The 13,281-nt window shown below is 40.3% G+C and overlaps 1 protein-coding gene across 2 annotated transcripts in view; it reads left to right on the plus strand.

Moving 5' to 3' along the window:
• The window catches only part of ALG9 (ALG9 alpha-1,2-mannosyltransferase), an 86,803-nt gene that overhangs the window by 36,951 nt on the left and 36,571 nt on the right, over nucleotides 1-13,281 (plus strand). For both annotated transcript variants that reach the window (XM_060180079.1, XM_016195384.2), the window contains exons 12-13: nucleotides 874-1,021; nucleotides 2,361-2,490. In XM_060180079.1, the coding sequence (XP_060036062.1) occupies nucleotides 874-1,021; nucleotides 2,361-2,490 (278 nt within the window). The remainder of the gene's footprint in view (nucleotides 1-873; nucleotides 1,022-2,360; nucleotides 2,491-13,281) is intronic.

Raw genomic sequence — 13,281 nt, forward strand, 5'->3', positions numbered from 1 at the left:
CGGTTCGAACCCCGGCTCCCCACCTGCAGGGGAGTCGCTTCACAGGCGGTGAAGCAGGTCTGCAGGTGTCTATCTTTCTTCCTCCTCTCTGTCTTCCCCTCCTCTCTCCATTTCTCTCTGTCCTATCCAACAACGACAACAACAATAATAACTACAACAATAAAACAACAAGGGCAACAAAAGGGAATAAATAAATTAAATAAATATTTTTTAAAAATTAAAAAAAATAAATGTACATACCGTGAAAAGCAAGGACCCGCATAAGGATCCGGGTTTGAGCCCACGGCTCCCCACCTGCGGGGGGGGGGGGCTGGAGGGGGAGGTTTGCTTCATAAGTGGTGAAGCAGGTCTGCAGGTGTCTATCTTTCTCTCCTCTCCTCTCTCCATTTCTCTCTGTCCTATCCAACAACAATGACATTAATAACAACAATAATAATAATGACAACAACAATAAAAAATAAATAAAAGAGATGCAAAGGTGTAAAGAAAGCAAATTATTTTTGGCAAAGTAGCCCTCTGCTCTAGCTATCTTCTAAACTATAGAGATGTTTTATTAATTTTTTAAAAAGATTTTATTTATTTATGAGAAAGACAGGAGGAGAGAGAAAGAACCAGACATCACTCTGGCACATGTGCTGCCAGGGATCGAACTCAGGACCTCTTGCTTGAGAGTCCAAAGCTTTATCACTACGCCACCTCCCGGACCACTAGAGACATTTTATACTATTGGAGCTGACTCCCTGCTGGGGTGCTGGGGATCATCACATGCTTAAATTTTGAATGGATTACAGTGGGCAACTAACATGCTTATAATGCAATGTCAGAAGCCCATCTTACTCATGTTTGGCTTCCACAAACCTTCTTACCTTCCAGGATATCATGGGCCCCTTGATTTGTATCCTGAATTTTACCGAATTGCTACAGACCCAGCCATCCACACTGTCCCAGAAGGCAGACCTGTGAACGTCTGTGTAGGCAAAGAGTGGTATCGATTTCCCAGCAGCTTCCTTCTGCCTGATAAGTAAGTTGCCATTTAATTCCCAGAGTTTAAAATCAAGGAATAAAAGTAACAGTTCCGAGGCAATGTCTTCCCAATTTTCCCTTCTGTTTTGGAGTTTGTATCAAAAACTGTTTTTTGAATCGTTAACATCTTAGAGTGCTGTAGGGGCAGCACTGTGCTCAGTAAACCAAGTGCTGTTTCTGGTTATGCACCTTACACTCACCTAACAGAGTCCTTGGGACTTAATAAAAACCTCTTGAGACCATAGACTCCAGCTAGTGGCTCTCCTTGAGAAGATTCAGATCTAAATATCTGTGACGAATTAATATCAGTCCACTTCCAAAAGTGGTCGAGAAACTCTAGCTGTGGAAGGCTGTTTTTAGAGAAGAAATGTTTGTCATCCAACAACAGAGAAAGTGCTCCACCAACATAAGGACACTGGGAGTTCTGTGGTTAAGACATCTGCACCGATTTCCTTCTACCATCTGCTGCTGGATGTGGTAGCATAGGCTATGGAGTGTCTTATATTTGCTTAATTTGTACAGAGAAGCATTCTATTTAGGGGAAAGGGAAATCAAGTTGAGTCATGTTGCTCCATTTAAGGACTGGCCTTAGCAGCTTGGTTAGTGGTGGCATCCTGCAATTGATAAAGATCCTATATCAGTCGTTAATGATTAAATTAAAACTTGTTTCTGCAGTATTAACTTTAGCCTCAGCCTTTTACATTTGAAATAGTTTCATAATTAAAGATACTTTTTACAATTATTCAGGACAAGATATTTCTCCTGTAGTGTGTTCTTACATTTTCTTTTTCCTTTTTTTTTCTTTTTTAAAAGATTTTATTTATTTACTAGAAAGATAGCAGGAGAGAGAGAAAGAACCAGACCTCAATGTGGTACATGTGCTGCCAGGGATCGAACTCAGGACGTCATGCTTGAAAGTTTAGTGCCTTAGCCACTGAACTACCTCCTGGACCACCTATTTTACTCTTTTCTCTACACACCCAATGAATTTGCTTTTAATTTTTCTAAGTCTCTCTAATCAGTAATAATCAGCAATAAACTATGGTGATTTTCTGGTTGGTTGATTATTATGATATGACCATCTCATGGCAAATTTCACTGCTGAGGGTTGGAGACATGGGCTGAGAGATATCTAATTGAAAATTTCTCAGTGAATTTTGGACTGAATTGTGACCTCTGCCTTTATTCTTCCTGGCTGAAGTTTTAACAGAAATATGTTGTTTTTTTTCAAGTGAAATGTTTTTCACATGAATTTTGTTTTGTATATTTATTTTAAGTATGTTTAGCAATGTCATCCTTGTGTTTTTTCTTACTCTCCTTATTTGTGTGTCTCACAGTTGGCAACTTCAGTTCATTCCATCAGAGTTCAGGGGCCAGTTACCAAAGCCTTTTGCAGAGGGACCACTGGCCACCCGGATTGTTCCTACCAATATGAATGATCAGAACTTAGAAGAGCCATCCAGATATGTAAGAGAAACATTCTCCTTTTCTTTTTTTTGAAAAGAGTTCTGTTCCTAATACCAGTTGACATACATATTAAAACACTGATGAGATGGTAATTTCTTGGAAAGTGATTTTTTAGAGTAAGTGACATTGCAACTTTTGTTGGGTAAGAATGGACAATGTCACTTTTATTTCCAAAATGCCACTTTATTTTCTGTGTAAAACATAATGCAATATGTTTTCTAAACTGGACTAAAATTTATCTTACGTTGAATTTGAATCATTTAAAAAAATTTTATATTTGTTTATTTATTTTCCTTTTTGTTGCCCTTGTTGTTTTTCATTGTTGTTGTAGTTATTATTGTTATTGATGTCGTCATTGTTAGATAGGACAGAGAAAAATGGAGAGAGGAGGGGAAGACAGAGGGGGAGAGAAAGACAGACACCTACAGACCTGCTTCACCACCTGTGAAGTGACTTCCCTGCAGGTGGGGAGCCGGGAGCTCGAACCGGGATCCTTCCGCCAGTCCTTGCGCTTCACCACCCAACTCCCTGAATCATCATTTTTAATTACATTCTGAAACCCTTATTTCTTGGCCCATTAATATATTTAGTGGGGAAATTTTCAAGTGATTGGGTTGCTCTTTGACCTAGCTATTCGTTTCTTCTGGCTTCAGCAACTAGACAGTCAGTGAAGGCTGTTTTCACAGTGAGTCCCTGGAGCACTCTCTGTCTGGGCTATGCTCTTCTACCCACTTGTCTTTACGCACTTGGAGATCCCTTGTGAATTTCATTTCAGTGCCTTTGAAAGATAACACTTTTGCCATTTGATACCTGCGAAATCTTTCATTGTGGAAAAGGTGAGAAAAGTAATGATAAAGCTCCTGGTTCCCAGAGAAAGTAAAGGATTACTTTATAGACTTACTAGAAAGTATATATTTGGGGCACTCTTTCTGTTATGAAAACATTGAACCATTTGAATGTTAAATATGTTTCCTATAGGCTTTCTTGTGTCATATGCTGAGAATGTGAAATGCTAGAGTTTGTAGTTCTTTTTTGAAGCAAACCTGCAACCACATCTGGCCTTTCATTACCCTGATTTTGATTGGTTAGGCTTCCATGGATACCTTCAGGATTTCTTACAAGTGAGACTTATATTGTGTGAGCTTTAAGTATAAGCTAGGGAAATGATTATACTGAAATATGACCTTGACCTAACCCTCTGAGAAGGTTAAATATATGTCCAACTAGGTGATTTTTGTTAGGGCTTCCCTCTCCTGACTTAAAAGCTGATTCTATTAACAATGAAAATATCACTAGGTAGACTATGCTGCTAGCAGTTGTTTTGATTTTGGTTGTAGTTACTCTTCTGAGAGCAGGCTTTGATGTGCAGGGGATGGGGTTGGGCGGTAGCACAGTGGGTTAAGATGTGCAGATCACCCTGGGGACACTGCATAGTTTAAAAGGGTGGGGGAAATGCTCTGTGATGGGAGAAAGAGGCAAATTCAGAGTGATATTATCAGAGCTGTGTCTTAGGAAGATGTCAGAGAGCCTAGATTTTGTAGTCAAGTAGGTCTGAGTTCAAATCCCATGTCTGTCGCTTACCTTGGTGATGTTGGATAAAGTAGTTAACTTCTCAGTTTAACTAATTTGTTTCTTTTCTTTCCATTTAAAACAATAATTAATTTGTTGACTAGAGACAGTCGAGAAGGGAGGGGAAATGGGAAGGAAGAGAGGCACCTGCAGCACTGCCCCACTGCTCTTGAGGCTTTTCTCCTGCAGGTGGACACCTGGGGGTTTGAACCTGGGTCTTTGCACATTGTAGCATGTGCACTCAACCAGGTGCACCACCACCTAGTCCCATCTAATTTCAGTTTCTGCCTTTAAAAAAGGAATAATGTGTGGTCCGGGAGGTGGCGCAGTGATAAAGCTTCGGACTCTCAAGCACGTGGTCCTGAGTTTGATCCCTGGCAGCACATATGCCAGAGTGATGTCTGGTTCTTTCTCTCTCCTCCTATCTTTCTCATAAGTAAATAAAATCTTTAAAAAAAAAAAGGAGTAATGTAACCTGCTTTGGAAGATTACTATGAGATTAGGTTATACTCAGTATAGTGTCTGCTACATTGACTTTTAATATATATGTATTTAAAGTCAATGTGGCAGACACTATATATACATATATGTGTGCGTGTGTATGTATGTTCCTAACCTGTTAATGGCATAACAGAAGAATGAGAGGTAAAGGAATCTGTACGAGGATTCAGAATCTGTCTGAATCTATCTTTCCTTCCTTTTCTTGTTACTTGCCTAATAGTTATTCTGGACTGTGGTCTGTCCAGACTCAGCACTGCCTTTCCCACCCCAGTGACAGCTCGTCTTCACGACTATTCCTAGACTACCCTCGTGTCCCTTGTTATGCTATCAGATGTCCCTTTCTTCCTGAAGCCTTTCCCAGCTGCTTAAGTCCATAGTGAGCAGCTCTTTCCTGTATGTGCCTTAAATATTTATCTGTACAGCTCGCTTAACCATTTGATTTTGTTGTATTATGTTAGATAAACATTTCTAATAGGTACATCATATCTCTTCATGTCAGATTGTAAATGCTGTGAAGAGAATGGCTGCACCTTATTACGCTTGTGTTTGCCATAGCATCTCAGGTAGTTCTTTATAGCCAGTAGTTAGCTTATACATGCTTTTGAAGAAATAAATATTCTTCACTGGGGATAATGCCCTATTGAGAGAAAGCTGATGAGTACACAATCCACAGCGGCCTTTTGCTTATTTCTTAGGCTTTGGTCATAAGTTGTCGCTGATTAGATCATATTTCCATATTCTCTGCTGTGTGTCCGCACTGTTAAACTTGGTTGACTAACTCCACACTAACTTTATCCAAAGTGTGAAGATTTTTCAGAATACCCAAAGAAGTCTCCAAAATACTGGTTGACAAAAGTAGGAACAAGCTAACTAGATACATCTTCTGGGTATGTAGTGTCTATTATTGTGTTCTCCACCTTCCTGTGGTTAAGAGTTACTTTTTTTTTTCAGAGTTCTCTTTTGTGTTTTCCTGTATAGTGTGGAAGTATCCACCCCCACCCTCCCACCACTGATCAAGTTCACTTTTTTTTTAATGGGATCTGTTCCCATTCTTTATTATTATTGTTGTTGTTGTTGATGTTGTCATTGTTAGCTACGACAGAAAGAAATGGAGAGAGGAGGAGAGGACAGAGAGGGGAAGAGAAAGATAGACACCTGCAGACCTGCTTCACTGCTTGTGAAGTGACTCCCCTGCAGGTGGGGAGCCAGGGGCTCAAACCAGGATCCTCACGCCAGTCCTTGCACTTTGCACCATGTGCACTTAGCCGGCTATGCTATTGCCTGACTCCCAACCTAGTTCACTTTTAAGAAGAGACAATTCATGTCTTGTGAATTCTAAATGAAGATCAGATACTCATTTCTTGACTAGTTAAAGGATATTTTCTTTCTGCTAATGATAAAATTCAGATATGTACATTGTATAAAGTGATTAAAGCTGAGCAGAGAGCTAGCTCATCCAATAGAGAGCACACTTTACCATGCATGAGGACCAGGTTGGAGCCCCTGGCACCACATGGAAGCACCATGCACAGCATCGAAGGAAGCTTCATAAATGGTGGAACAATTCTATTATGTCTCTCCCTCCCACCACCACATAGCTCTCTCTCTCCATCTCTTTCTCTTTTTCTCCTTCTCCCTTTCTCCCCTTCCCTACATCTCTACCTTTTTCTATCTTAAAGTTAAAGGGGGTGGGGGGGCTCACTGAGAGCAATGGAATTATGCAGATGTAAGATCCCCAGCAGCAAAAAAGAAAATGAAGGAAGTAAACTATCACTTAAATAAAATTTATAACCTTACTATACAAATACTATGTGTTGTGGGCAGGGGTAGATAGCATAATGGTTACACAGAGACTCTCATGCCTGAGGCTACAAAGTGCCAGGTTCAATTCCCCATACCACCATAAACCAGAGCTGAGCAGTACTCTGGTAAAACAAACAAATAGCATTGTGTTTTGTGTTATCATTCTGTTACCATTTTAGGGTTTTTTTCTTCCTAACATACATAAATATGCATATACAGAGATGTAAAAATATATTTTTTGATAGAGACAGAGAAATTAAAAGGGAAGAGAGAGAGAGAGAGAGAGAGGGAAGTTTCACTGCTTGTGAAACTTCTCCCACTACAGGTAGGGATCTGGCTCTTGAACCTGGATCCTTGTGTACTGTAATATGTGCACTCAACTAGGTGCACTACTGCCTGGCCCTTTATTTATTTATTTATTTGGTTAATGTTTTACATTCAACAGTAAATACAATAGTTTATACATGTATAACATTTCTCAGTTTTCCACATAACAATACAACCCCCACTAGGTCCTCTCTCATCCTTTTCTAGGACCTGCACTCTCCCCACCCCTTACCCCAGAGTCTTTTACTTTGGTGCAATACACCAACTCCAGTCCAAGTTCTGCTTAGTGTTTTCTCTTCTGATTTTGTTTTTCAGCTTCTGCCTGTGATGAGTGAGATCATCCCTATTCATCCTTCTGTTTCTGACTAATTTCACTTAACATGATTTCTTCAAGCTCCATCCAAGATGGGCTGAAAACAGTGAAATTACTATTTTTAATAGCTGAGTAGTATTCCATTGTGTATATAGACCACAACTTGCTCAGCCACTCATCTGTTGTTGTACACCTGGGTTGCTTCCAGGATTTGACTATTACAAATTGTGCTGCTATGAATATAGGTATATACAAACCTTTTTGGATGGGTGTGTTGGGTTCTTTAGGATATATCCTCAGGAGAGGAATTGCAGGATCATAGGGTAGGTCCATTTCTAGCCTTCTGAGAGTTCTCCAGACTGCTCTTCACAGAGGTTGGACCAATTTACATTTCCTCCAGCAGTGCAGAAGGATTCCTGTGACCCCACAACCTCTCCAGCATTTGTTGTTGCTACCTTTTCTGACGTATGACAGACATGCTTACAGGAGTGAAGTGGTATCTCATTGTTGTTTTTATTTTCATTTCTCTGACAATCAAAGACTTGGAACACTTTTTCATGTGTTTCATGGACAGAATATTCACCACAGAAGAGATCCAAAAGGCCGAGAAACACATGAAAAAAAATGGCCCTTTTTAAAATTTAATATTACAATCGGGAGTCAGGCAGTAGCGCAGCAGGTTAAACACAGGTGGTGCAAAGTGCAAGGATCGGTGTAAGGATCCGGGTTCGAGCCCCCGGCTCCCCACCTGCAGGGGGTCTCTTCACAAGCTGTGAAGCCGGTCTTCAGGTGTTTATCTCTCTCTCCCCCCTCTGTCTTCCCCTCCTCTCTCCATTTCTCTCTGTCCTATCCAACAACAATGACATCAATAATAACTACAACAATAAAACAACAAGGGCAACAAAAGGGAATAAATAAATAAATATTAAAAAAAAGATTACAACTGTTTTTTCTTTTTTTGTCTCCAAGTTTATTGCTGGGGCTTGGTGCCTGCACTACAAATCCACTGCTCCTAGAGGCTATTTTTTTCCATTTTGTTGCCCTTGTTGTTATTGTTGTTGTTGGATAGGACAGAAAGAAAGCGAGAGAGGAAGGGGAGACAGAAAGGGAGAGAGAAAGATAGACACCTAAAGACTTGTTTCACTGCTTGTGAAGTGACCCCCTGGAGGTGGGGAGCCTGGATCCTTATGCTGGTCCTTCATGCCATGTGCACTTAACCTGTTGCGCTACTGTGTGGCAACTCCCCTTATGTTCCCCTTGTTTTATTTGATAGGACAGAGAAAAATTGAGAGAGGAATGGAGACAGAGAGAGAAAGGTAGACATGTGCAGACCTGTTTCATTGCTAGTGAGTGTCTCTGCTGCAGGTGGGAAATGGGGACTGGAACCCGGGTCCTTACGTGCGTCTTTGTGCATAGTACTATGTGTGTTTGACCAGGTGTGCCACTGCCTCGCACCCAAGATTATAACTCTTTAAGAAATGGTGCTGGTGGCCAGATGGTGGCGCACCTGATTGAGAGTGCACAAGTTACAGTGCACAAGGACCCAGGTTCGAGCCCCCTGTCCCCACCTGTAGGGGGAAAACTTTGCAAGTGGTGAGGCAGGGCTGCAGCTGTCTCTCTGTCTGTCTCTCTCTCACCCCCTTCCCTCTAGATTTCTGGCTGTCTCTATCAAATAAATAAATAAATAAAGATAATAAAAAAAAGAAATGGTGCTGAGTTCATGACTATAATAACCAAGTAACTGACATATAGGAGCACATGCTATACTATATTTATGTTTCTTCTGGTATCAGTTCTGCTTTTTAAGTCTGGGTTCATTTAAGAAGGCATTCTGTTCTCTATCTTTCCTGAGCATTCTCACTAGCTGCATTATTTTTATCTGCCCTTTGCTTTAGCCATCTCTTGGCTTCAGTGCCAAATGCTTGGGCCTGCCTTCTATTTCGAGTCAGTATGGAAAGCAGGAAACATGCATGACTTCCTTTATCTCACTCTTCTCCTTAACCTTTTGGATTATCAAGAATTAAGAGTGTTTCTAGAAACTCTGTGGTTTCTACTGCACTATTATAACCACCTTGCAGTTTTTTTCCCCCCTGCATAGTCTTCCATGATAGGTATTGAATAGCTGTTGTTGAACATCCCATATTGAGCAGGTGGCAGTTTAAAAATAGTGGTGCATACCAAGGTTTTTTTTTTTTAACAGAATTAAGGTCTGAATTTAGAAGATGTACTCAATGTTTCCTTGCTGTTTTTTCAACAAGTCCACATTTCTGTTCACTTTTTCAGGGTGAATGAACTGATTCAAAATCTGGCGTCTGATTTAGGAGCTACCTAGTTAGTGGCTAGGCCGTGGGATGGATAGCACCTGTTTTAGGAGGACATTCACAAAAACTTCCTTGACTTTGGCTTAATGCTTAGGCAGTCTTACAGGAAGTTTGTCTCTCTTCTGTTTTTTAACAAATAAGATTGCCCTTTGACTATTTTGTTCCCAAACAGTAGTCCAGTTAGTTTTGCTACAGTATGATATAGGGTTGCACAAAATTATTGTGCAGTAAAAACCACAGAACTCATGGGAAAGTGGAGCTCTGGGCACAATACTCAGAGAGATTGTTAGTGACATATTTAAAAAAAAAAATAGAAAGGAAACTAATAAACAGTGGTGGCACAATTCTATGTATAGTAAATGAGTAAAAGTACATATAAAAACAATAATCTACTAGTTTACTTTGAAAAGAGACTTCAAGCTTGTTTTCAGAAAAGGCTTTGGAAGGATTGCTTGCCTGACTGTCTTTGTAGACAAAGCTTTCTTTATCTTATTCCTGTTTTTTTTTCTTCTCTTTCTGAACAGTAAAAGAATATGGATTTAGAAGAGGATTTAAGATATCATAAAGTTTCTGATCTCTTCATTTTTGTGGATATAGAAACTGAGTCTCAAAGCTGTTGTAACTTGACAAAGATTAGTTTTAGGATAAGAAGCTTGTTTATAAGTTTTTCTGGCATTCTTCTCACAACTCCTCTTACTTCCAGCTTTACAAAATTGTAGTTTGGGGGGTCGGGCGGTAGCGCAGTGGGTTAAGCGCATGTGGCGCAAAGCACAAGGACCAGCGTAAGGATCCCAGTTCAAGTCTCCAGCTCCCCACCTGCAGGGGAGTTGCTTCAATGTCTGTAGGTGTTTCTCTCCCCCTCTCTGTCTTCCCCTCCTCTCTCCATTTCTCTCTGTCCTATTCAACAACAAACGACATCAACAATAACAATAATAACCACAACAAGGCTATAATAACAAGGGCAACAAAGGGGGGGAAAAGATGGCCTCTAGGAGCAGTAGATTCATGGTGCGGGCACTGAGCCCCAGCAATAACCCTGGAGGCACTACAAATCCACTGCTCCTGGTGGCCATTTTTTCCCCGTTTTATTGGATAGGACAGAGAGAAATTGAGAGGGGAGGGGAAGATAGAGAGGGAAAGAGAAAGATAGACACCTGCAGACCTGCTTCACCAATAGTGAAGCGTCCCTTCTGCAGGTGGGAAGCCAAGAGCTTAAACCTGGATCTTTGTGCCAGTCCTTGTGCTTAGTACTATGTATACTTAACCAGATGTGCCACCAGCTGCCCCCCCATCCCAACCTTCTTTTTCTTTGGTTTAGAGGTACTGATTTGTTCTCCAAAGCTTCTAATGGCGTGTTAGAAACTGAAAGAAGTCACATTTCTTTCAAAATGAGTCTTAAATGCCTGTATTTTACAAAATTTTAAACTAAAGCATATTTTTAGCTCGACAGCTGGTTGATATGTAGCCTGTGACTAATGAAATGAAACACATTTTTGTTTCATGATCATGTGTTAATGTCACCCTACAATTTTGTTATTTTTGATGCAAGAAAGAATGATTAAGTCTGAAGAAACAAAAAAATGAGCTCTTTGGTTACACTTAAAAGCAGATTTAAATCCATAAAAGAAGAAAAGAAAGAAATCCAGTAAATGACATGGTAATGGAGCATAGCTACAGTTTCTAAATCATGAGATACTGATCACATTCTTCTTGAATCTCACTCTTTTGGACCTAAATGGTACTACTTACTAGACTTTTAAATCAAGAAATACCATACACATAAAATGTCACAGTAAAACAGTATATGGCACGATCCAGATTTTATGAGAAAAATAATGAGCAAGCCAGAGTACCACTTTGGCAAATGGAATGCTAGGGATCAGTCTTGGGGCCTCATGCTTACAGGTCAGACGTTCTGTCTGCTGTGCCTCCTCCCAGGCTACAAGACAAACTCATCTGCAGAGGAAAAGGTTTGGATTTACACTAATAGGTCACTAGTAACACTGTATAGCACTAAGATCGATAGTGACTGGTGGAGTAGGGGTACAGGTGATTTTCATTAATGCATTAATTTTTACAACAAATCATATTTTACTTTTACCATTAAAGAAATTAATTAAAAAAAAAAAAGTAACAGGGCCTCTAGACACCAAATCATTGAGTTGGCCAGGGCTTATAGTTAGACTTAGCAGAAAGAATATGGAATGTGCTTGCTCTTTCTTTTTATTTGATGTCTCCTTTTAACATATCAGATTAAATAATTAGCTGATATGGAAGTCGGGTGGTAGCACAGCAGGTTAAGCGCACGTGGCACAAAGCACAAGGACTGGCATAAGGATCCTAGTTCAGTCCCCAGCTCCCCACCTGCAGGGGAATCGCTTCATAGGCGGTGAAGCAGGTCTGCAGGTGTCTGTCTTTCTCTCCCCCCCTCTGTCTTCCCCTACTCTCTCCATTTCTCTCTGTCCTATCCAACAACAACAACAATATCAATAACAACAATAACCTCAACAATAGAACAGGAAGGACAACAAAAGGGAATAAATAAATAAATATTTTTAAAAATTAAAAAAAAAAAAAGAAAGGCATTCTGATCCTTGCCAGGAACTCGATCATAGTTAAGAGTATGCCACAATTCAGAAAAACAGTCCTCTGATTAACTCCACTGTTTATATTCAGCACTTCATTTCTCTTATCTTTCTTTTCCAAACTCCCAACATTTAACTTAAAAAGAAGTAGATAAATCATCTTTTTACTTCAAAAGCCTTCACTGACTTCCGTGTGACCTTAGAGATGCAGCCTGGCTCTCTTTTTTTGTTTGTGTATAGCGTGAAGTGACAGATCTTAGGATTTGGCAGATTTACATTTTTGTTGTTTTCACTGTCAAGTTTGGTGTGTTACAGAAGATGAAATACTTTTAGCTTTGTTATGTCTATTTGCACATAAATACTTTTGAACTCCCCCAGTTGGATTGTTTGTAGCAACTCTCATTCAAAACCCGGGAGCTATAGCCTGTTATTTAATCTCTTCCACCAGGCCTGGCTGGCTGGCTGGCTCGTGTACATCTGTGAGTCTTTACCAAAGTAGTTTGCTGTTCCTATAAGGCCACTCTCTTCTCCTTCAACCATCTTTCTTCTCATTATCCTGTCAATCACTTTTCAGACTACAAATCTTCAGAGTTCCTTGCTGATTAAACAAAAATGAAACAAAACAAAAAACTGCTGATCTTTTGTCACTGTAATACATTTCTCCTATGAAATGATCACACACTATCTGTTACCCTTGAAATTTCTACTTGTTTCCCACCTGGTAGAGCTCACACTTTACCGTGTGTGAGGACCTGGCTTCGAGCTCTCTTCAGTCACACTGGGAGTTCTTGCGGAGGGGAAACTTCGTGAGCAGCAGAGCAGTGCTGTGGTGTCTCTCCTCCTCTTTGTCTCGGACTCTCTCGCCCTCTCAGTCTCTCAGCTTCCAGCTAAAAGACAAACTGGCTTCTAGGAACAGTGGATTTGTACAGGAACCAAACCTCAGTGATAGCCCTGGTGTCTTGTCTCTCTCTCTCTCTCTCTCTCTCTCTCTCTCTCACACACACACACACACACAAATACTTTAATCCTTTTTATAATAATTTCTCAATTTTATTTATTTACTTATTTACCTCTTTATTGGATAGAGACAGAGAGAAATTGAGAGGGGAGGATGAGACAGAGAGAAAGAGAGACACCTACAGCATTACTTCACTGTGTGTGCAGGTGGGGACTTGAACCTGGATCCTTGCATGTAGTGATAACGTGCACTCAACCAGGTATGACACCACCTGGCCCCAATTCTACTTACTCTTTTAAATCTTTAAAAATTCATTAACTTGAGACCTGGGTGGTGGCACAGTGTGTAAAGCATTGGACTCTAAGCATGAGGTCCCAAGCTCAACTCCCTGTAGTTAATTATACCAGATTGATG

The sequence above is a fragment of the Erinaceus europaeus genome, chromosome 20 (genome assembly GCF_950295315.1).
Source record: "Erinaceus europaeus chromosome 20, mEriEur2.1, whole genome shotgun sequence".
Lineage (NCBI taxonomy): Eukaryota > Metazoa > Chordata > Mammalia > Eulipotyphla > Erinaceidae > Erinaceus > Erinaceus europaeus.